General features: G+C 40.9%; 1 protein-coding gene across 3 annotated transcripts in view; it reads left to right on the forward strand.

The window, feature by feature from the left end:
* The window catches only part of mpped2a (metallophosphoesterase domain containing 2a), a 76,696-nt gene that overhangs the window by 19,975 nt on the left and 32,182 nt on the right, over positions 1-24,539 (forward strand). For all 3 annotated transcript variants that reach the window (XM_031740971.2, XM_031740970.2, XM_039602881.1), the window contains 2 exons: positions 1,849-2,030; positions 13,364-13,589. In XM_031740971.2, the coding sequence (XP_031596831.1) occupies positions 1,849-2,030; positions 13,364-13,589 (408 nt within the window). The remainder of the gene's footprint in view (positions 1-1,848; positions 2,031-13,363; positions 13,590-24,539) is intronic.

Consider the following 24,539-nt stretch of genomic DNA (forward strand, 5'->3'; position numbering starts at 1 on the left):
GGTCAGTGCTGCAAAGCAATGAATATGACTTTTGAATGATTTTTGCTATTCAGTGAGTTAGTCATTCTTTCATGTATTGATTTTTTTAATCACATTGGTGAAAATGTATTTGCGTCTTTTTTTTTCTTTTTTTTGGCTTTTGATTTAAAAAATTATGCTCTAAATCACAACATAGCAGGGGTCACTGATGGGTATGATCAAGCCACTAAATGAAGTCACGTCTTTTTGAAGAGTGGTATTCGTAATGTTTTGGAGGTTGAATGCTGTGCATAAGTAGGGTTTTCCTTTGAGGGTGAGAATTGACATTGACGGAGGCTTAGAGAGGGTTTCTGGAATCATACTGACAGCAGACTGCACACTAGAGATGTTTGCCACAGACAATGACCAGCTTGTTCACCGTTGTCTTACCATTAACACAATCCTGCGACATTTTAACTCAACAAAGTGTTTTAAAAAGGGAACAGCACCAGTATCCAGGCTGTCTGTTGGCTGGCCACGTCTAATATTCTGATCTCTGTGGCACAGAAAACGTGAAAATGTGAACACACAAGTAAAGCCACACACCCACCCACCCACCCACACACACACACACACACACACACACAGACCAGATAAGATGTTCTTTTGTGCAGAAGTGCCTATTTTCTCCATCTCCGTTAATGGCGTTTCCTCCAGTCTGAAACCTTTTGATTTCATCTGCTTCTCTGGCTGTTTCCACGCCATGTTTGTGCACACATGCAAGTTTAACTCTGTGTATGTGTGTGTGTGTGTGTGCACACGTGTGCATACTTGTCAGGTTGGAGATTGCAGTGTTGATTATGTGTCTGATGTTGTCGACGGAGTGACATCCCTTCTAATGAAATAATGGTCTAGTGCCAGAGTGCTGGAGGATTGCACATTGTAGACCTCAATTACAGACAAGACGATTTTTTTTTCCCTCCTTCCCTCCTGTCAGAAAAAAATACAGGTTTTTTTTTCCTTTTAACACAAGTGCTTACAACAAACAAAAGGCTAAATAAAGGAGTTACTTTTCAGCCAGGCTTTGGTCTAAGTGATTTTTCTTTAGATAATGGATAGAAAGGACACGGCATGCCTTAATTCACCATCTCTTTAGCCAATCTGATGCCACAAAACAGCTATTGCCCTCACCATGTGCAGAAATCAGCCACAGCAAACTGGTTGTTTTCCAGTCCAAACTACACTCTTTTTTTTCTTTTTCCTTTTTTTGGGGGGGGCACTCTTGTAATGTCCCCTCTTTTCTTTGATTTTACTGTGCTACATGCATTATCCTGTGAGCCGTGTAATTTATTTTGCAAAACAAATGATCTTTTTAAGCGTCCTATTTTCTGCTGTGTCCCTCCTAAAAGCTGCTGTGAAATTAGCATATATTTTCTTTTCTTTCTTTTTTTTTTAATTCTTGTTTTGAGAATACTTTATATTTTATCACGAACGGGGAGAAGATTTTCAGATGGTCATTTTCAAAATTGGAAATTGAATAAATATAAACAGGTTTGATTACTTTCAATTTCATTATTATTTTTATTATTTTAATGACAAGGTAAATAGAAATTTCTTGAGAAAGTCGAAGCTCAGGTCCTACAGACAATTTAACTTTTTTTTTTAAATAGATGGTAAAGTGTCTTCAAACAATCTCAGTATGTGGCTATGGTCACAAATGGTGACAAAACAGCCACACACTGAGATTGTACTGCGATTAATATACTGACTCTAATTAATCACTAAATAGTCTTTGGTAATTAATTCAGTTACTGAAAAAGAGCTAGTCAGGTCCCAGTCAGTCATGTAATGCAGCTTTAGTGACAGCAACTTTCTCTCTGTCTTTTTCAGGGTGGACCCTATTCCGTATGACACTCCCAAGCCAGCGGGACACACCAGGTTTGTGTGTGTTTCAGACACACACTCGCGTACAGATGGCATCCAGATGCCCTATGGCGATGTGCTGTTGCACATGGGTGACTTCACTGAGCTGGGCCTGCCCTCTGAAGTTAAGAAGTTCAACGACTGGCTAGGTACTCAACTACTTAACCCACATGCTCAGTACAGCTGTTCTAGATTCATGCATTGTTTTTCTCTCTCTCTCTCTCTCTCTCTCTCTCTCTCTCTCTCTCTCACACACACACACACACACACACACACACACACACACACACACAAATGCAAAGTCTCTAAAGAGCAGGGGGCAGGGCCTGAAGCATGTTTAACTGTTAACCAGACAACACAATGAACCCCTCCGCCTCCCCTCTGTTTAGCCCCAACTGCTGTGCTAAAGTGTCCAGTTTAACCCCTTTGACCTAACACCCTGGATCAGTTAACCTTTCACCTCTCCCTCTGGCCCCATGCTGTAGGTAAATCTTTAGCTTTCGTGTGTGTATTTGTGTTCCAGGTTGTGTGGTTTCAGAACCGTTAGCCAGTGCTTGGTTTGTGGACCTATGAAACCCTTTTTGGCCCCATGTTATAGACATGTTTCACTCAGTAGAAGCACACACGCTCCATGCCTGTGCCTCTCACACTGTAAATCATTAGGTACCACTAACTAGACTGAGCTATAGTACTTCAGGATTTTGAATTATTTTTTTCTTTAGTTTTAACTGTTTGCATTTGTCTGTTGATCAGCCAGAACAGTGTCCTGAAATTACATTTAACCTTTAAGTTTTATGACTGTGTGGCTTACAAGTTCACACACCCCCTGGTCTCCCTGGTTCAATACCAGGAGGAGACTCAGGCTATGTCCACACGTACCCGGGTATTTTTGAAAACGCAGATTTTTCTATGCGTTTGCACCTTTCGTCCACACGTAAACGGCGTTTTCGGTCAGTGAAAACGGAGATTTCTAAAAACTCCGGCCAGGGTGGATATTTTCTAAAACTCCGTTTTGCATTTACGTGTGGACGAGAAAAACGGAGAAAAAACGCAGCGTCAAAGGTGTGCGCCTTTTTTGACGTCACAGTGTGCGCCACGTTGTTGTTTCGATGAAATGAATTTCTACAATACTGTTACTGTTAATTGTCCTCTCTGCAGTGTTTAAATGCTTACATATACACACACAGTTACTGTCCCTCCACACATACGACTCGGTTCTGCTTCTATGCCCCAGCTTTGTTTACTATTTCCCACCGAGGCTTCTAGACTTCTGATTGGCCAACATTTCTACACGGTTAGGAATATATCGCCACCTGTTGCTTTGGCATGTTCCTAGCAGCGTTTTCCTTCATTTCTGCCTTTACGTGTGGACGGGATTATTTTTTAAAACGAAAACGGAAAATCTCCGTTTTCAAAAATACCCGTGTACGTGTGGACATAGCCTCAAATTCCTTTGAGGTTGAACAAGGTTGGGCATCTGGCGAAAAAATTTGCCAAATCAAATATGCAGAGCTATCTGCTGTATTGACCTCTTATGAATAAAGGAGCAGCTGAAAGAATCTTTAAACTTTGGTTGCAGTACCTGAGCATGTAGAGTGAAGACTGCTGAAGGAAATTGTTGGACGAATTGGGAGTCCCTCACAAGCTCTTATGTGCTGAACTGTCGCACAGAATCACGGTGTTGTCAAGCCCTACATAATGTTTCTCACTGGCCGGAGGGGTTTAATAAACATGGCCTGCAAAAACAGTTCATCAGCCTAAAAAAAACCCCTCACTTTGTGTTCAATCAGCACATAATGTTGATTTCAGTAGTTTGATCTGTGTGCTGAAAAGTGGACGGAAAATGGAAAATGTTGAACATGTGGCATTGGTGATGGTGTTATTTAACTGTAACGAAAACGACGTTTACTTTTAGAGAATAAACATTGATTTATTTATTTTTTTTAAAGTTGATTTATAAACCTGTCACGACTTATTATCATATTTTCAGTGTAGAAACCTTTAGCTTGTAAACCTTTTGAAGTAGTACTCCTCAAAATCTGTGTTTTGAGTATCAAACACTTTGCCCCCCTGTGGAGTTGAAAGGTGGCTGTCAAAGTTGTGCCTCTCCAAAGATGACAGGGGCTGCAGTCAGTTTGTTTTCACTGCAGTTACAGTGGATTCCAGCACTGACCCAATTTTCACAGCCAAATAAAAATCTAGTTTACAGAAACTTCTCAACCCTTTCCTGCAGCATGATCCACTTCTCCAACACTCTGTATCCATTTTTTAATTCATTTTTAATAGAATTTAATAGAAAATGCATTTTCGTTTCACTCCTAATACACAGTCCTGTTGAGTTCACAGCCTACTGCTCCTATACTCCATGTAACACATGACTGCAGATACATTGCAAATATTTTTATCGACCAGGGTTACTTTCATGTCACTGTGTCAGTCCACACTAAGATTTCTGTTTCTGCAAGCTACACTTTCTTTTACCTTGGTTTCAGTACATATATATATAATCTAAAAAGTATTGCTAAACATGATAGAGACTAGAGGAGAGAGGACTTTGTACACTGAGACACATCTTAAACATTTTAAACTAAAATGTGAAAGGCTGAATGTGAGCGTTGAAACCAAAATTCAAAGTTCAGAACCTGCTGCAAACGTTAAAAGTTGGTCAGAGCTGATAGAACACATTTAAACCTTTAAAGTCTGCATTTTCAGCTTTATGAATTCTGAATGTGATTGGTTGTCAGTCACAGTAGTACGCCCACTTTGCCAGCTTGACTCTTTAAAGTACTCTCAGGTGCTTTGCCCTTAATTCCCTTGAAACACACACACACATCATACATGCACTCATACCAAAAAAAAAGAACAGACACTCATGCTGGCTTTTACACGTCCCATTTCTTCCCCCCTTAAACAGCACCTGGCCCCACCAGGAGGTTGTCCATCAACCCAGACAGTCAGTGCGTGTGTGTCTGCGTGTGCAGACGTGGTTGTGCGCTTTGTTTATCCAGAGTGAAAACAGAGATATTGGCCATAATGGGGAATCGATGCAGAGCAAAGTGGAAAATGACTTTGTGTAGTTGGGAGTCCTCCAACTCAAATGACTGATGTAGAATGGAAGAGGTAGAAAATGTCTAGCTGCTTGTTGGAAAAAAAACCTTTAAATAAATGAATTTAGTTTTCAACATCGTTACACTTGTACATAATATGGTCAAATGGAAACTGTTTGATTGTGCTGTATTTTTTTTGTCTTTTTTAAATCATATTTATCATTTGCTCTTCAGATGACACACAGGTCTCTGCAGCCTCCACAATGAGAGCAATGTAGTTTATTTATCTTGTGGCTTTTTCATTTCTGCTGTGAGCTTTACATGCAATATGGCTTCAAATGAATGTGAAGCAAGTACTTGTCAAAGGTTTGATATTGGCTTAAAGGCCACTTTTGGGCCTTGTTGATGTAGGAGAGTCTCAGAGAGGAAAAGTGAGACCAGGAGACTAGACCGTCATTTACATCTGTCAGGCACAGCAGTTCAGTAATTGTTTTCAGTGTTTCTCAGGGTGAAAGATCCAGATTAAAATGTATGGAATGTTTCCCAGGTCAGTAGTTGCGTAACGCAGTTTAATTATTGGGCAGAAGCGGCATCCTGCAAGTAGGCATCTTAATGGTACAAAGCATTATTGAAGCCGAAACTGGGGAAAAACAGAGGTCTCATCAACTAAATCTGAACAGATTTTCAGGGATGGAGGAGGAATTTGTTGTAGGTGTGCAGCTTTTTTTGAAAAAAATCTGCGCTGCCTCATCTATCTGCTCCTCTCACACTACAGAGGAGACAGCAGTTTGTCCGGGCCATCGACTGCTGTTTGGCCTCTTGGAGGAGATCATTGGAGATCGATGCTGAGGAGCGAGTCCCCCCCTGACCCGGACTGTCTGATGGTTGAGCATTGACTCTGATCTCCTACTTTAAGCTGCTCCCAAGCTGCTCTGTAGTGTGTGTGTGTGTGTGTGCGTTTGTGTGGGTAAAGAATAAATCAATTGGCCCAACTTACAGGGAGTGCAGAATTATTAGGCAAGTTGTATTTTTGAGGAATAATTTTATTATTGAACAACAACCATGTTCTCAATGAACCCAAAAAACTCATTAATATCAAAGCTGAATGTTTTTGGAAGTAGTTTTTAGTTTGTTTTTAGTTTTAGCTATTTTAGGGGGATATCTGTGTGTGCAGGTGACTATTACTGTGCATAATTATTAGGCAACTTAACAAAAAACAAATATATACCCATTTCAATTATTTATTTTACCAGTGAAACCAATATAACATCTCCACATACACAAATATACATTTCTGACATTCAAAACAAAACAAAAACAAATCAGCGACCAATATAGCCACCTTTCTTTGCAAGGACACTCAAAAGCCTGCCATCCATGGATTCTGTCAGTGTTTTGATCTGTTCACCATCAACATTGCGTGCAGCAGCAACCACAGCCTCCCAGACACTGTTCAGAGAGGTGTACTCTTTTCCCTCCTTGTAAATCTCACATTTGATGATGGACCACAGGTTCTCAATGGGGTTCAGATCAGGTGAACAAGGAGGCCATGTCATTAGTTTTTCTTCTTTTATACCCTTTCTTGCCAGCCACGCTGTGGAGTACTTGGACGCGTGTGATGGAGCATTGTCCTGCATGAAAATCATGTTTTTTCTTGAAGGATGCAGACTTCTTCCTGTACCACTGCTTGAAGAAGGTGTCTTCCAGAAACTGGCAGTAGGACTGGGAGTTGAGCTTGACTCCATCCTCAACCCGAAAGGGCCCCACAAGCTCATCTTTGATGATACCAGCCCAAACCAGTACTCCACCTCCACCTTGCTGGCGTCTGAGTCGGACTGGAGCTCTCTGCCCTTTACCAATCCAGCCACGGGCCCATCCATCTGGCCCATCAAGACTCACTCTCATTTCATCAGTCCATAAAACCTTAGAAAAATCAGTCTTGAGATATTTCTTGGCCCAGTTTTGACGTTTCAGCTTGTGTGTCTTGTTCAGTGGTGGTCGTCTTTCAGCCTTTCTTACCTTGGCCATGTCTCTGAGTATTGCACACCTTGTGCTTTTGGGCACTCCAGTGATGTTGCAGCTCTGAAATATGGCCAAACTGGTGGCAAGTGGCATCTTGGCAGCTGCACGCTTGACTTTTCTCAGTTCATGGGCAGTTATTTTGCGCCTTGGTTTTTCCACACGCTTCTTGCGACCCTGTTGACTATTTTGAATGAAACGCTTGATTGTTCAATGATCACGCTTCAGAAGCTTTGCAATTTTAAGACTGCTGCATCCCTCTGCAAGATATCTCACTATTTTTGTCTTTTCTGAGCCTGTCAAGTCCTTCTTTTGACCCATTTTGCCAAAGGAAAGGAAGTTGCCTAATAATTATGCACACCTGATATAGGGTGTTGATGTCATTAGACCACACCCCTTCTCATTACAGAGATGCACATCACCTAATATGCTTAATTGGTAGTAGGCTTTCGAGCCTATACAGCTTGGAGTAAGACAACATGCATGAAGAGGATGATGTGGACAAAATACTCATTTGCCTAATAATTCTGCACTCCCTGTAAAAACGTACAATCACCTCAATTACCTAATCAAGCTGCAAAAAAAGAAAAAAAATCTCTTTTTTTATCTGCTTATCTTTTTTTCCCTCTAAACAGCATTTGAGGTCATCATCTTAGAGATGTAAAACATCCACATTTTATGCCTCCAGTACACACATAGCATCATTAGCATTCATTAATGTTTTTTTTTCCCTCCAACGATCACAGGATAAATGCTTTCATTTGTTTGTTTTTTTTGTTTGGTTTCTTTGCTCTGTTTTGTTCTCTACCAATGGTGGAGATTCAAAGAGAACCCAGTGAGAATCAATAAGGAAACGAATCAATAAGTCATATCGATAATGCAGTTGGAATCGCTAAATTCTTCTCAATTCCCATCCCTACTTATGCACGTCTTTTTTTTCTTTTCTTTTTTTTAATTTGTAGGAATTTCAAAGACACTTCTTTCACCTTGTCATTATAGGATATTGTGTGTAGAATTTTGTGGTGAAAACTGAATTTGATCCATTTTGGAATAAGGTTGTAACATGACGCTATGTGGAACAAGTGAACCACGGTGAATTCTTTCCATATAGACTGTATCTACGAGTAGGTCAGCGATGCTATAGTTAGGACAAGCTCCACTGCAATCAGACACTGGGGTTCAATGATGTCAGTCCATTGTTTGTTTTCTAGTAATTAACAGTTGCCGGGAAGCTTTTGATGCTGGATTGTCGTCATCTCTATTCACTATTTTCTCCTCTCCCTGTCTTACCTCACTGGCTGCACACTGCTCTACCCTCCAGCTCTCACACACGCACACACATGCACACATACACGCACACACACAAGGTGACAGCTGAAGAGACAAACTATGAAAGGGACTAGCATGATCAAAAACGACTAAATTCATCTCAAAATATATGGAAGTAAGTAGGTAAATAATGTTAATGGAGTCTGTGGGATTTATATATCTTTTTCTTTGGCTTCTTAGTAGGAAGTCAGAACACTGGAGTGTAGGGATGGGTATCGTTTAGGTTTTATCCGATACCAGTACCAAACCGGTACTTTTGAAACGGGGCCGGTGCTTAAACGGTGCTCAAACCGGTGCTTAAAGAATGGAGAACACAAAATTGGTCCAAAAACCTCTCATGTTCAGCTGTTTTTTTTGTAAAAAGATAACAATGTTAGCCTTTTCTGCAGCTATAGGGCATATATGGTATCACTCTTGGCTGGAAGCAGTGCTTAAACAATGGAAAAAACACAAACTTTGTCCAAAAACCTCTCATGTTTAACTGTTTTCCACTTTTCTTTGGTCATTTTAGCCTTTTGGCCAGGGTGAAGGGAGTATCTGCCATCAAACAAGAAGACAGCCGCATGTAACTACGACGCTGTTTGCTAGTTCACCTTACATGCATTAATGTAATAATGTGGTTAGCCTACTCAACGTTAATTACACACGAACAACATGAAGCTACTCACGCAGAGAAGAACGGCTGCTGCTGCCATCATCATCCGTCATCATTTCTGCTACGCTGACAGGGCTAGGGGCCAGGACTCTACTCTTCGGGTTCTTGGGGGATGTTGCTAACTCCGGGTCCGATAACAGGCACCACACCCGCAGTAGATGTGCACGGTGTGAGGTCTCGCAGCAAGCTATCAAACACGGCGCATTTCTCGGCTTTAAAAAAAAAACGCTATGCGTCGCCAGGTGTTTCATCAGATTTGAGGTGTTACCTCCTTTGACAGTATCACAGTATCAGCTTAAAGCGCTTGTTGCAGGCTGCTGAGTTTGCATCTTTTGCTGTGAAGTACAGCCAGACTTTGACCGCTTCGCCTTGGGCATTTTTAATCTGTAGCTCTGCTCTAAAAAGAACGTGCACGTACCTGGCCCCGCCTACTATCCTCGGAAACGTAAAATGATTGGCTAGAATTGGCTCAGGAAAAAAAAAGCACCGAAATAAAGCACCGAAATGTGCGCTGCTTTTCGGTCTGGTTACTACCGCTTATGTCAGAACCGGTGCCATCATGGCACCGGACACCGGTACCCATCCCTACTGGAGTGTATTATTGCCGGTCATGTTTACTGACACAGATTACCACCTCCGGTAAGCCAACTCTGAGCTGAAACCCTGATATTTAAATATCTAGATACTGAGTAATGAGTGAACGATTGTTTTGTTAAATAGGGGTATATTTTTTGTTTCTGCTCTAATTAGAATAGATTTTTAAATACAATTGCATAGCTTGATTACTCTGCATGTCTAAAGGGATGAATTTATAGAAACAGACAAAAGGATGATTTATTAAACTCCTGTTCAACCCTGGCAAAGTGTGTATTTTTAGTGTTGCACTGTGGAAAACACTTTCTAAATGAAACGTTTTTATAGTGCAGATGTCGTCTTAAATGTCTCGTCTGCCTCTTTGAGAGGTATGACAAAACATTTCAGTGCTTGGTTTTCTTCAGAGTTTTGTTTTGATCTTTTTACTCTCCTTCATACCTCTGGCTGTCGATGAAGAATGAAAAATAAATCTAGGTGTATCACAGCATCAGGACTCTGTTAGATGTATCACGGTAGCAATAAAAAGCAGTCGAAATTCCCAGTGGAGTAATGGAGATGGAGTTGTTTGATGGTAATTATGTTTTCCCCAGATTTTCCCTGCCTGGTGTCGGATGATTCGCTTTGGGTTGTGTGTGAGCGTGCAAATGGATGCGTGATCCAGTTAGTGCTGGGGGACTGAGAGACGGCGCTCTCATTTAAGTTTACACTGGAATTTATGATCCCGAGATGCAACGAGAGCTAATTTAGAGCAGCGGGAATGAAACCTATAGACCGGGGAGCCATGATTCTTTCATTTCCAGTATTAGAGAACACACACACTCTTTTCCAGACATGCATGCACACACACACACACACACACACACACACTTGAGCTGGATGTGGCAGACTTTTTGTTTGTCTTGAGCTGATGTCTTTTGATTGAATTTTTATTCTCTTGCATTCACTTTCTATTAGTTTTAGTTCCAGTTTTGGTCTTGGCCACTGCAGAAATTGAGCAATATGCTGAATTTTTTTTTCTTTCACTTTCCATTATGAATCCAAACCAATTTTAGTCAATAAATACTCTTTATTGGACTTTCTATTCAGCATTTTATTCAATTTATCCTCTTCGCTTGCATCACAGCATTCCTCTATAACTGGCAACACTTAAAACAAAGCACAGAAACGCACAAAAGCATTTTACACTAAACCGGGATCAACTGCCTTCCTGTCAAACTCCATATTATAGATGGATATAGACATCTCACTTATAAAACTGTAATAGCACTGCAGTGTTACACACACTGAATTTCTACCATTTTTGTAACTGAGCCTGTTTAGCAGATCTCCTAAAGTCAGCTTAAACCTGCTTGAATACAAACCTCTGTCTACATCTGGACAACTAAGTGATGCTGGCTGCACAATCATCCGTTTAGTGTCATTTTTGTGTGTGTTTCATCTCATATTTAGACTGTGTAACGTCTGCAATTACACAACTCCTTTTATTTTGAAGTTCCATATATTAACGTTCACAGCTTGAAATTATGTATGCATTATGAAACAAAAACCAGACACATACCTTGTTGCAGAAGGCCACTACAGTACCAGGTATGAACAGTCACTCTTTGACAGAACTATATGGCATGACAGCCAGCAAGTGTGGCAGCATGTGTTAAGAAATGTACTTAAGTAATCAGGATGAATTCATTAGCATAGCAACAAGTCAGTATTCATTTTATCCAAACCTTCCCACTAAAGTAGATCCAATAACTGACAGAATGCTCTTGGAAATGATCAAAAATTAATCTGGAAGGATGTTAATAATTGATTTATAATTTGTGTAATTTGTTAAGCAGAAATGCCAAACACGCATTAGCTCAGACTCGCACGTCTGCTTTTTTTATTTGATACTGAGCATAAAATGTTTGGATTTTGGAGGTTGGTGTAACTAAACAATGAAACTTGCTGAAAGACTTTTTGGCTAAAGAAACTTTGACTAACATTTTTCTAACATTTTGTAGACCAAACAGTTTTTAGATAATTCAAGAAAACCCCCAGGAGGTTAATCCGTTATTTTAAAACAAAAATCATTAGCTGTGGTCAGATTGTCTGTTTTAATAGTTGTGTTTGGGGGCGGCAGAGTACTGCCGCTCCCTCAGAGCTCATTCTTCTCATGGCTTTTTCTCAACTGACTATACAAAATGAGCCTGCATATTAGTCTATACATATTCCGCAGGGCATTCAAGAAGACAAAGGAAGGAGGACTGGAGCAAGAGCACCAGGAAGCCTAAAACACAGAATCCAGGAGGGGGGAAAAGAGAAATATAGAGAGTGAGTCGAAGGGTGATGAAGGCCAGGCCCTTTCGTTGAGTGCTCAGTCAGCTGGAATAAAGTAGTAAGTCAGTTTCTTGATGGCGAAGGGGAACCAGGACAAATCACCTCGACAGAGGAGAGCGAAAAGGGCACAGCAGAAGTTGAAAGATGAGGGGATGAGAATTGTAATAGATGTTCTTCTGTATTTAGTTCAGGTTCATGCCTTTTCCAGCTGCCTGGCATCTACAGAGATAGACGGTGGTCTGTTGGGGTCAAACTGAGCCGTCAGCTGTGGTTGTAACCTCTTTGACTGTCTGAATTGAGGGTATTTTTCCCTCCAATTATCTGTGTTTCTTTCCAACCCTGATCTGTACTCGGGGTTAGGTATACAGGGAGCTATTGAGGAAGTGTATTCTTTATATACAAACTATTGGGATAAATTGCTGTTTCTGTAGAGAGAGGGTAGGTGGAAAATACATACAGCTACTGTGTGATTTAATAAAATGCTGTTCAGCCTTAAACTGCTTGATATAGATAAATTATCAGCCTTTAATAAAAAAATCTGATTTGACTCAGAACACCTTATTCGGTCTAGGGACTAGAGGGCAAACTCTAAGGCAGGGTACACAATTAACGTACCAAGCCTTGGTGTATGCCATGTTTGTATAACTCCCATGAATTTAAAAAAAAAAAAAAAAAATTGGTCAGAAAAAAGGTTTAAACTTTTCTCAGTTTAAGTGAACTTTTTTAATGTTTCTTTCATTTCTCATTGATTTAATATTGCAACTAGAGGGGCACTAGGAGAGCAGCAAAGGTAGTTTTGAAAAAAGTGATCCAGATCAGCATCAAAAGTTAATGAGTTCTCACTTTGTTTGGCCTCCACCTCTCCTGCAAGTTTCTCGAAACTTGGTTTAGTGGTTTGTGTATAAACCTTGATGCTTCTCAGCCTCTGCTTTGGCAGAAGAATAATATTAAGGCTGAATCACGTATTGTGCTCATAACAGAGATCTGCAACTGAAGGACACAGGATATTAAAGCCTTTGACAAAGATCTGGACAGAAACGCACAACAAATCAATTTCAAAGGATCAGATCAATTTAAATGTTAGTCATACTATGACCTTTAGGTCTCTTTAAGTTTTTACTTTTGACACTATAGTGCTGTCGACCAGTGATGTGAGAGGATGAGAGGTTCTCTTTAGATTTCACCTACAGGAATAAAAAGACTAAGGTCGTATTCGAGTTTTAGCTCTTACGTCCAACTTGCTATAATAAGCAAAACTCTGAGAGATATATGTCACTATTTCTTAATTTTTTGGTCAAAAATATATCACTTAGGTCCCATATCACTACACTTACCTTGCAAAGAAGGTGTATATGCTCATTTGTTTCAGGTAAGGTCAGAAGTGCTAAAAATGTCTGAGGAAGACAGTCTTGCCTATGGAGCCCTCGAAAACAAGTCCAACCAGAGCTTAGTGTGTAGGTTTATGTGTGAATTTGGGACTTCGGCTCACCATCCTCTCCCTGGCTTCTCTTCTATCTTCTAGGTGGCCTACCATATGAGTTTAAGGTAGTAATCGCGGGGAACCATGAGCTGACCTTCGATAAGGACTTTATGGCTGAGCTGGTCAAGCAGGATTACTACCGATTCCCCTCAGTGTCCAAGCTCAAACCAGAGGACTTTGACAATGTCCAGTCACTGCTCACAAACTGTGTGTACCTGCAGGACTCAGACGTCACCATAAAGGGATTCCGGATATACGGGACACCATGGTAAGAGTGCCACCTGTTTACTTACTTTTTTTTTTTTTTTTTTTTAATGACTAAAACTGCTCTCCTCACTGTCTGCCCAGCATAACCGCTGAGTCACGTTTCTGTCTCATCGTATTGTGGATCCCTGAGGTGACGGTATGCCTTCTCCAAGTCTGTCAGTTTCTGGCTGTCTTCCAGCTACTCGCTGCAGTAACTCTGTAGTCTACTGCACGCTCACAGCGAGGGGCCTCTCGTACATGCAAAGCGTTATTCCCAGAACGCACATTCCTTTATGAGCTCAGGACCTTCGCCTGCTCCCCGTGCTTATGTTACACCTGTGTTTTGACACAGGGTTAAGTGATACGCGTGGTACCAGGACGCTGTGAATAGCCTCTCAGGTGTGGAAGTAATGCTGGAAGGGGAGCACGTTGGGTACAGAGATGGTGTGAGAGGCATTCATTCAGCAGACAACTGCAGAGGGGAGTTGTTTTTACAGTGAGAAGTGTGTGCGCAAAGAATTGAGGACGAAGAAAACTCTCCTGAGATTACTGCTAAATCTGCTATTGTACTTAGTAGTAGCATTTCACTGTCCCGTATTTTTATAAATATTCATATAAAGTATGGATTTTTGCACCATGGGATTAGAAATCCACGCCAGATAAGGATTTGATATGTGCGTGTTTTATTTTAATACTTATATTTCATATTTGTAAAGAATGCTATCATCTATTCGCTAATTGATTTTAAGAATTTATAGTTCTCTGGAGGAGATCTTTTAGGAAGGTGAAACTTAAAACACACACACCATACGTAAAACCAGATTAAGCCGAATGGTAAAGCAAATATATTTAATATATGCTATATTAAATGTACATGTATATGAAAGCAGCGCCATAACGTAAAACCTGCAGTAAATCTAACCATCGGTCATCTCTGCTTAAAACATTGCCACACTCATCCACCCATGAGTTATTTTTTCAGTGATTCACTCCATAGAAATGTCCATATGTGTCTTAAAATTATAAGCACTGATCAAATTAAAAGTGCAAAGCTTCCCAGTAAAAATCTGTTAATCTGATAATTAACTAATTATTTTAGTCTGAAAGCATTATCAAATTAAATCTAATGAATCCCAGAAGCTGCAGTTTTGTCCTGGTGATCTTGGAGCACTGCTCCTTCTTTGCCAGTATCCTGTGTCTTAAGGTCCTTTTTATTGAGCTATCTGATCCATTTGCCTTTGCTTGATAAGCCAAATAGAAAGAAACCTCTGTAGCTCAGTGTGAGCTGCTGTCATCTCCCAGTATCTGAACAGTCTTGCAGCCTGACCTTGGCTCGCCTGCACTGCAGCTGTGTGTCTTGCTGTGTGACAGTTTAGGCTGGAGCTTTCCCCGTCCTGCTGTGACTGTCTCTGCTCTCTTTGCACAGCAGACCTAAAATAACTATTGAGGTCACACGTTCATCCTTTAGCGGCTATAATTAGCAGGTTTGCAGCCTGGCTTCAGAAGTGGCAGAGGAGAGTGGCGGGGAAGAGGCGGGGGCAAAACGCAGCATTCCTCAGACATCACAGGAGCAGGAAGAAGAGATTACACTCCTTTTTCCCTCCGTCCTTCCTCTATTCCATCCCTCTGTTTGAAAGGGGAAGGATGCTACCCCTCCCCTTCTCCCTGGTGGGTGTTTAGTGTGAGGCCTGGTAAATGTCTGTTGTGACAGCTGGGGGTCTCGTGAGAGGCAGAGTGGACAGCTTGGCCTCCCCACCACCACCTACTCCTGCTCAGCTTCCTCAAGTCCTTCACACCCATATGCCACCGTGGCCTGAGGTCTGGACTACTTGTCCAGTGTGAGGTCTCACTTAGCCCTGAAGTGACCCCTCACTTCATCAACAGCTCGCCATCTCGCCGCCTGGGTGGCCGAGCCCCTCCGAGCCTTCAGCGGTCTGCTGCTACAGGCCGGGACCCGACAGCATCACTCAGGAAATGTAGCGTGTAACAACCACCTGATAAATGCGGCTCGGGGTTCAGTCGTCCTCTAAGCTGCTGCTACTGCTTTAAAAGCAAGTTGCTTATGTTTACATGAGTGAAAACCTGACGTGAAATGAATATTCAAACCTGAGCATCCATCAAAGCAGTCAGAGCCACAATAAAAATCTTTGCTAAGAAAATGTTTTTTTTTCTAAATGTCCTGTTCAGGTTGTTACTGAGTAAAAAGCTGAAGGTGCACAAGCAATTTGAAAGTACTCACTGTAAAGAAATTGACACAGTGCTTCTGGCGCTCTTCTGCAACCTTCCTTCTAGGGCTGGGCTATATCATACCGTTCACGGTAATACCGGTGTAATTTTGGGCAACGATAGGAAAATGAAATATCGCGATAGAATATGGGTAAAACGCGCATGCGCAGTGCCTATGTTTACATACGCACATGGCGGCAACGCAGAATGAGAAGAGCGAAAGGGGATCGTTAAATGAAACAGATGAACCAGAATTGGTTTGTAAAAATGCTGCAACTTCAGTGGTGTGTAACTGGTTTAGCTTTCGTCCGTCAGATACACAACAAAGCACTATTTCTGGTAGAGCATGCTAGCGGGCCGTCGTTATTACCATGTTGTTTGGAGAATACGGCACACTTAAAATCAATCCTCTGATTTTTCTGAAAATCGACAGTGCCCCTTATAATCCCGTGTGCCTTATGTATGAATTCTGGTTGTGTTTACTGACCTCGAAACGGTTCTATGTGGTACATGGTGCTCGAAAATCTGTCAAATGTTTTAGTACAACTTTGCTAAGCTACGAAGCCGCACCGCTTGATGGATTGTCGGAGCATTACGGCTATCGTAGGCAGGAGCCTCGCGGAGTGATACGTACTGTGCTTCAACATAATATTACCGTATTGTGTGTGTATAACCTCTTTTTAAGTTTTGTGGATATTATACATGGTTATGCTGAGGATATGTCGGCCAATTTCCACTGGAAATGCCTTTTGGTTAAACTGCCAGCAAGGAATTTGCACTGTTACATTTTTATATAACTTTAATGCACATAAAAAACAGCTGCTTGTTTAAGTGAAAATACATTGATGGGGTTTTTTGCACTCATAAAGTTGTGGAGTTGTAAAGTATTTTGTCTAGTGTCAATTATATCGTCAGTTATATCGTTATCGCAAATTTTCAAATGTATATCGTGATAAATATTTTTGGTCATATCGCCCTGCTCTACTTCCTTCACACCCAACCATTTGCAGCAGCTAGCTGCCCTCCCTAAACCTCCTCCTGCTTTAACAGGTTTCTTCCTGTTAAAAGGGAGTTTTTCCTTCCCACTGTTGCCAAGTGGGTTGTCTCGATTGTTGTTTTTTCTCTGTATTACTCTAATCTTTAATTTGCATTAAAAAAAAGGTCATTTAGGCAACTGTTGTTGTAATTTGGCCCTATACAAATAAAACAGAATTGAATTGAAGTGTTATTTATCAATGGTTATCTGTCACTATTTGCAGGTTTTATATAATTACATGCCTGAGCAGTGAACATTTTCTACCACTGTAGGTTGTCCTTGTATTGCCTGAACTAACCTCTCCAGTTTTGTGTGGTTTAACCAGAGAAATTGTTTTAATGAGCATCTGTTTTCATGCATTTTCTTAAATGTCCTTAGAAAAATTACAGAAAGTCTGGAAATACAGTTTGTGGTGCTTACCTCCGTGTGTGTGTGTGTGTGTGTGTGTGTGTGCGTGTGTATAGCAACTTTTAGTCTCATGATAAATGCCACTGGCTTTTTTCAGAAAATCATGCCTTTTAGATATTGCAGTTTTCCCATATATGTTAATAAATAGACATTTATTCATATCCACAGTGACCTATTTTAAAAAAGCGAGAAATGTCGCAGCCTTGTCTAATTAAAACATGTGTATTGTTAACGACAGGTACAAAAAATGATCGAAAGGCAGTCTGGATGTGTCTTGTGATTTGAACTTCTGTTTTCAAAAGCTTGTTTGCTCAGAGAAGAAAAACCTGATTTTTAGTTTTTGAGTCCACTTACCTCTCTCTGCATGTAAGATGAAAGAGCTGATTGTTTCCACTTTGAATGAAAACATTTTTCATGCGAAGTGTCTCCACACACCACAATACAGATATTTAGGTTATCTCCAGCACAGAGGGATACAGGACTTCAAATATTCTTCTCAAAGCAACACTGTTGTGTTACATGAAATCCACTGAAGTAATTTTGCATTCACAAAACAGATCAGCTATGAAATCAGTTACTCAGGTTTATACTGCAAAGGCAAACAGGAAGTATGCTAAGATTTTTATCTATACTGATCAACTTACACGAACATAATTTTGTCACCATAACTCTTCCCACCATCACCATTAATTTTTTTTAAAAATCAGTCCTTCATTTGATTGTTTGTTTTTAAAGGTCTTATTCATGAGAATTAGATTCTACGACAGCATAATCAGTTTTCTATTTGTCTGCAGCAGGTCATTAGGTTTCCATTTGCAGTGAAAATATTTGGATCAATGACTGAAGAGCAGCTATTTTTTTTAATTAAGTAATATTTCCATACAAATGGATTCAAGTTTCTAATCTCCTTAAACTGAGAAGTAAAGTGTGTTCTGAACTCGGCTCTTCAGGAATAAAGGTGGATTTGAACAAGGTCGAGCTTCACCACTGACATAGCTTTGTGGTTGTTTAAATATCGGGTAAATTTTTGCTGGCAACTTGGATCAGTCAATTAATTCCGCTAGAGTATCTGAAAACCAGCTATGAAGGAAGAAATGCCCCAGATTTTTGATGCGTCTCCCGAGCTGCTCGTTTTATTAGTAAGGGGGAAAAAATGTATTGAGAGATGAGCAGAGATGCAAACTCGTCGCTGTCATGCAGCTCCAAAGAGAAGTGAACTCTCTGTGAACTGTTTTTTTTCCCACCGATATTCTGAGAAGATCACCCCCCTCACTCTGCCTCTGATTGACTCTGACATCAAGTTTTTTTTTTTACTTTTACCATCTCACGTACTCATCCTCCTAACCCCTACAGGTGAAAATCATTATTAATAGTTATAGTTGATGTGTCTTGGTTAACTAGCTGTATGAGTTTGGGAGGTAAATTTGTAACATAAGTCTGTGCTCTACTGAGAGGCTATAACATGTTGGCCTTCTGCAAGGTCTGTGATTTTTAGAACCACTGTACAGGTTTTATGTACTTCATAGTATTTACAAGTCAGCATGTAAAGCAGAGGTCTTTAAATTCTGCCCTTAGACCTTGCCTCTTTGTGTCGGGCTTTTTCTAGCCACAAACCTTTCTTAGCCTTTCTTCCTCGCTTCTGTTACTTTACCGGACTTATTTTAAAATTAAAGATTTAAAGATTGAGCTATGAATTATAATTCATTCAATCCTTTTATTTCATTTTATCAGTATTCAGTTATAAAATTAAGTTTCTCTTCCCTTCTTGACACCATTTCAGTAAAGTCAAAAGAAACTGGCTGGCCTTCATAAAGTTGAATTGTTCCTTAATCTAAGAACTCCTTCCTGTCATTCTCCTCCCCTAAACAAAACTCTGTAATATTTGCTGCACATGTCTTTTATGCGAGAGAGAAAAAAAAGTTGACCTGAAAAATCTGCAAAATGAATTCTTTTTTTTTGCTGGCCTGTGGGTTTAACTATTTCCACTTGTGGCTGAATTAAGGGTTTGAATTACAGTCACCTCCTTAAGAACAACGAAATGCAGCTTCTGAAACATGAAAAGGAAGATGGTGAATAAAGACAAATGTTTTCTATAAGAAAAGATCCTTGAGCTTTTAGTGGCAAAGAAAAAGGGGGTGATGTATGGAAGCGATTAGCAAGAGGTTACACAAAACATTTCTTGTTAAAGTGCTCTTTCTTTGTAGTTTGAGCTCCTGATTATTATTTTGTAAATTGGCCTTTGAAATGATCACACCTGCACTTTCTGAGGTGACATCTACTTGCTGATTGTTCGGTTCAGCCGGAAATCAAAGCAGCAGTGGAGAAGCTGAAACCAGGAACAGTTTGAATAGTTTGATTAAAAGATTAGCTTAGGTGATTCTTTAGTCATCAACGTCTTTTCTGTTATTTTTTTGTCAGCCATTCGCATTTGATATCAGCTCTATGAATGCAACTTATGCGTTACGAAGGACAAAATGTTGTCAGCGGATGTCCACGAGTCTGTTACAGTGTGTTCTAAAACAAACATGTTCCACCTCTTTTCTGTCTTTATCAGAAGCTAATTTTATTTGACTTGGTAAACACTCTAATGCCTCGTGGCTGCCGGTGCTGCGTTCTGAACATTTTGAGTAAAGCCGCGCTCGGGCCCGGTTCACTCCTGTTTGGAAAAGAGAGGTGATCGGAGTGAAAGCAGTGTACTGTGAAAGACACACAACTCGCACTGTTTAATGACAGATGCTTAACAGACCGAATACCTAAGCCTCCCCTCCTCGTACGTGCACACTGTGGAAGGATGAGCGGGCTTCTGCACCTTGTCAGTCAGAACTCTTTAAGAGCAGCTGAAGGTCTCGTGGAGCTGGACAGTTTGGGATTTTCTTCACATGAGGTGTTTATGCTCCGGGAAAAAAAAAAAAAAAAATTTTTTAACTAAACAGAAAGTTGAGTTTCAGAATTTGCTTTTTATTAATCTACTTTTTAAATACCAACATCATTTCCATTTTTCTGGCCTCTCTAAACGGTATAAAAGTAAAGTTCCGTTCCTGCAGTCTTGCTGATTTTGCTTTAGGTTTAAAAACTTAAAATGCTAAGATCTGTGCCGAGACACTGAAGAGCAAAGACTTTGATTCTGCCTTTTATCAACTACAGATCAGGCGTTATATTTGAACAGCTTTTAAAATATGAACAGGGTCTTTTCTCTGTGTGAGATATAATTGAATAATTTAGCGCCATTAAAATATGTGGCTCTGCAGTCTTGGTGACATTGTAGCTATTTACAAACTAAGCCTTCTTGTCGGATGCTCTGTTCCTTCAGAGGTCAGCACAGTCGTCAAATGGAGCTTTTAAAATTTGGCTTTTCAGCTGCTATAAAATTTCCTCTCTCACTCAGAAATATTCCAAGTTTATTTGACTGTTTGCTGTATTGTTTCAAATCAAATCAAATCAAATCACCTTTATTGTCACGTCACATGTGCAGGTACACTGGTACAGTACATGCGAGTGAAATTCTTGTGTGCAAGCTTCACAAGCAACAGAGTTGTGCAAAATACAATAACGTGCAACAAGCAAAATATAAAAATGGTTAATCTAAAAAGTAATAAATATATGTACCATATATAAAGGTATATGCATTACTGAATGTGTGTACTAAATATGTTTTTCTACGTGTGTGTGTGTGTGTGTGTGTGTGTGAGTGTGTATATACATGTTTTACAAATGAAATAGAGTAAACAATAAAATAAGATATATAAAATATAAAATATACAGAGGTAGGTATGTGCAAAACAGTGGCATTAATGTACAGTATGGAGTGCATAATGTTGAAGTTCCAGTAGTGAGGGTGAGGTGTCTATGACGTGTTCAGCAGTCTGATGGCCTGGTGGAAAAAGCTGTCTCTCAGTCTGCTGGTTCGGGACCGGATGCTGCAGAACCTCCTTCCTGATGGAAGTAGTCTGAACAGTTTATGGCTGGGGTGACTGGAGTCCTTGATGATCCTCCCGCTTTCCTCAGGCACCGCTTCCTGTAGATGTCTTGGAGGAGGGAAGCTCACCTCAATTATCCGTTCAGCACACCGCACTACTCTCTGGAGAGCTTTGCGGTTGTAAGCGGTGGTGTTGCCATACCAGGTGGTGATGCATCCAGTGAGGATGCTCTCAATGGCACAGCGATAGAAGGTCCTGAGGATGCGGGGCTCATGCCGAATCTTTTCAGTCTCCTGAGAAAGAAGAGGCGCTGCTGCGCCTTCTTCACTGTCTTGTTTATGTGTACTGACCACGTAAGATCCTCAGCCAGATGTACACCAAGGAAGCGGAAGCTGCTCACTCTCTCCACAGCGGCGCCGTTGATGGTGATGGGGTGTGTACTCCTCTGCACCTCCGGAAGTCCACTATCAACTCCTTTGTCTTTGCGACGTTGAGGGTGAGATGGTTGTCTTGACACCAGTGGGTCAGGCGCTGACCTCCTCCCTGTAGGCCGCCTCATCACCGTTGGTGATAAGACCCACCACTGTAGTGTCGTCCGCAAACTTCACAATGATGTTGGAGTTGTCAGTGGCCGTGCAGTCGTAGGTGTAGAGTGAGTACAGGAGAGGGCTCAGTACACACCCCTGTGGAGCACCAGTGTTCAGTGTGATGGGGATGAGGTGGTGCTGCCCAGTCTGACCACTTGGCGTCTGTCAGACAGGAAGTTAAGGATCCAGCTGCAGAGGAGCTGCTCAGTCCTAGATCCTGCAGTTTCCTGTCCAGCTTCGAGGAACGATGGTGTTGAATGCTGAGCTGTAATCTACAAACAGCATTCTCACATACGTGTCTCTCTTCTCCAGGTGTGACAGGGCAGCATGGAGTGTCAGGGCTATGGCATCATCAGTGGACCTGTTGTGGCGGTATGCGAACTGTAGAGGGTCCAGTGAGTCGGGTAGTGCGGAGCAGATGAAGTCCCTGACCAGCTTCTCGAAGCATTTGCTCACGATAGGGGTCAGGGCTGTTTTGGGTTCTGTCAGTGTTTGTCAGGCTAAACAAGCTGTTTAAACATAATGTTGTAGCGGTAGTTGTTGTTTTAAATTAGAAATGGATCGTCTTCATGCACCGCATGCTCAGCTCACACATTGGTAGAGGGGTGGGATGTGCATTCAGACTCTGATAAGCTCTGCTTGCTGTAGAGACGGGCCTGTTTTGTGATTCTGGACTTGACCACAACTTAACTCCTTGGCTGAAGGTTAAACTGTTACTGATCCTTGTGTTCTCTCTCCTTTATCCTCCCAGCCCTCCTCCTTCTGCCGTCCACTTTAGAGTCACTAGGTTTCTCCTACTTTTCTCCTCTGTTCTATTTCATTTTCCCTTTTCTTTATTCTCCTGTCGTCGGTCTTCTCAGTACTTATTCTGTTAACCAGCGAAATAGCAATCAAGGTTTGCTTGGTAGGTTCAGTAGCAAATCTGTGTGTGTGCGTCTCAGTGTGTGCCTCCGAGAGGTGGCAGATTAAATCCGACTGCCCTCATTTGACTCTCTGAAGCGCACCTCAGGGGAAACCTGGAGGGCCAAATGCAGATTTGTCATTTGCAGATTTTAGCTGTATTCATGTATTCATTTTTCACTGTAAAGGTCAACCGTGTGTGTGTGTGTGTGTGTGTGTGTGTGTGTGTGTGTGTGTGTGTGTGTGTGTGTGTGTGTGTGTAAAATAAATAAATAAATAAAATTTAAAAAAAAGAGAGGTAGTTTACATATCCATGATGTTTGAATATTGGCATGTTTATTCTCAGTTGTTGGGCACAGATCTATGCTGTTTGTGTTCCTCTGAAGTCATTTTTGCCTCCTCTCCCCATCTCCCCAGATAGATACTCTATACAAACACCCTGACCACATACTTTTGTCTGCATTTGATCCAAAGCTTTTTACTTTTTACTGCAAATCGTTATGCTACAGATTACATGTTAAACAATACTGTGTTACTTGACTTTGTTTTAAGAAAGAACCTTTCTAACAACAGTTTGGTTTCTATCCACCTCTTTTTATGCACACCTTGATCCATCCTCATCTGCTTATCTAATGCAAGGCCACAGAGGGGCTGGAGCCTGTCCCAGGGCAAGAGGCAGGGTATTACAGTCTTTAATTGGTCCTTGAACCAAAAAGAAGGCTCAAAGTCTGAAAATAAAAATGCATGTTAGGTTAATATAGTGATTCTAAATTGGCTGTAGGTGTGAATGTGTGTGCACATGGGTTGTCTGTCTCTCTGTGTTAGCCCTGAGATAGATTAGTGACCTGTGCAGGATGTGCTTGGTAGCTAGGATAGGTTCCAGCCCTGTCACGTTATAGTATAGCAAAACTGCACAGTGGATTTATTTATATCAACTCTTTAACTACAGCACATCAACAGAAATGTGTCAGCAGTATCGGCTTTACTTTGGTCTTTGATCCTAAAGTCCGACATATACCACAGTTCCCTTGCAGTGTGACGCTGAATTCTCCATTTAACTTTTATGTCTTCTTTTTGTCGAACTAGCTTTTCTTTCTTAGGCCCAAATCCATCCTTATCGGTGGGGGAGGTTGTTATGGGCCAAATATGCAATGTTAAGGATTTCATTATTTCTATTAGCAGCATATACTAATTGGCACTTAAGAAACTAAAGTCATGTTTCTCCTTTCTCTCTTTATTATTTACTTTACAAAAGTAAATCATCTTCTGGTAACCAAACTGTGACATTGTGACATAATATATAATAATTTGTAACAATTTCCTCACAGTTATACAGTTATTTCCAAACTTTAGTAAAGTGAGTGGAGGCAGTTTTAACTTGTGCTATTTTCATTTGTCCACGTCAACAAGATCTGGCATTTGTGTTGGCTGCTTTTAGCTTAATCACCCCTAAGTCACCTCTCTGTTGGCGCCAGCCTCTGTTAGTTTTTGTTGGCCGTCTGCCCACCACATACACACAAAAACACGCACGCACACACATATGGTGACACACTATTTTACCTGTCAGAGTGAGAACACATGGCAGCTTCACCTCCAATGAGGCAATGAGCCCTGATAAATGTCCGTCACCAAAAAGTCAAGGGCTTCACGGCCGTTCTGCCCTCTTTCTTTCACTCTGCAGAGACCTCACTCAGTGAAACTTTCTGAACCTGAAATGTCACATTATGCTCAAACAACAGAGTGGTAACAGCACTTGCACTTAGAAAATTTAAACACTTAATCTTTGTGTAAGTTAATTTTTTATCCAGAAATTCTTGTAATGTCATAGAAAAAAATGGATGGAAGCAATATGTCTTAGAAAATTAATGTACAGCTGTTTGATAAATTACTTTATAAAT

This window comes from Oreochromis aureus, linkage group 1, assembly GCF_013358895.1.
Source record: "Oreochromis aureus strain Israel breed Guangdong linkage group 1, ZZ_aureus, whole genome shotgun sequence".
NCBI classification, from domain to species: domain Eukaryota; kingdom Metazoa; phylum Chordata; class Actinopteri; order Cichliformes; family Cichlidae; genus Oreochromis; species Oreochromis aureus.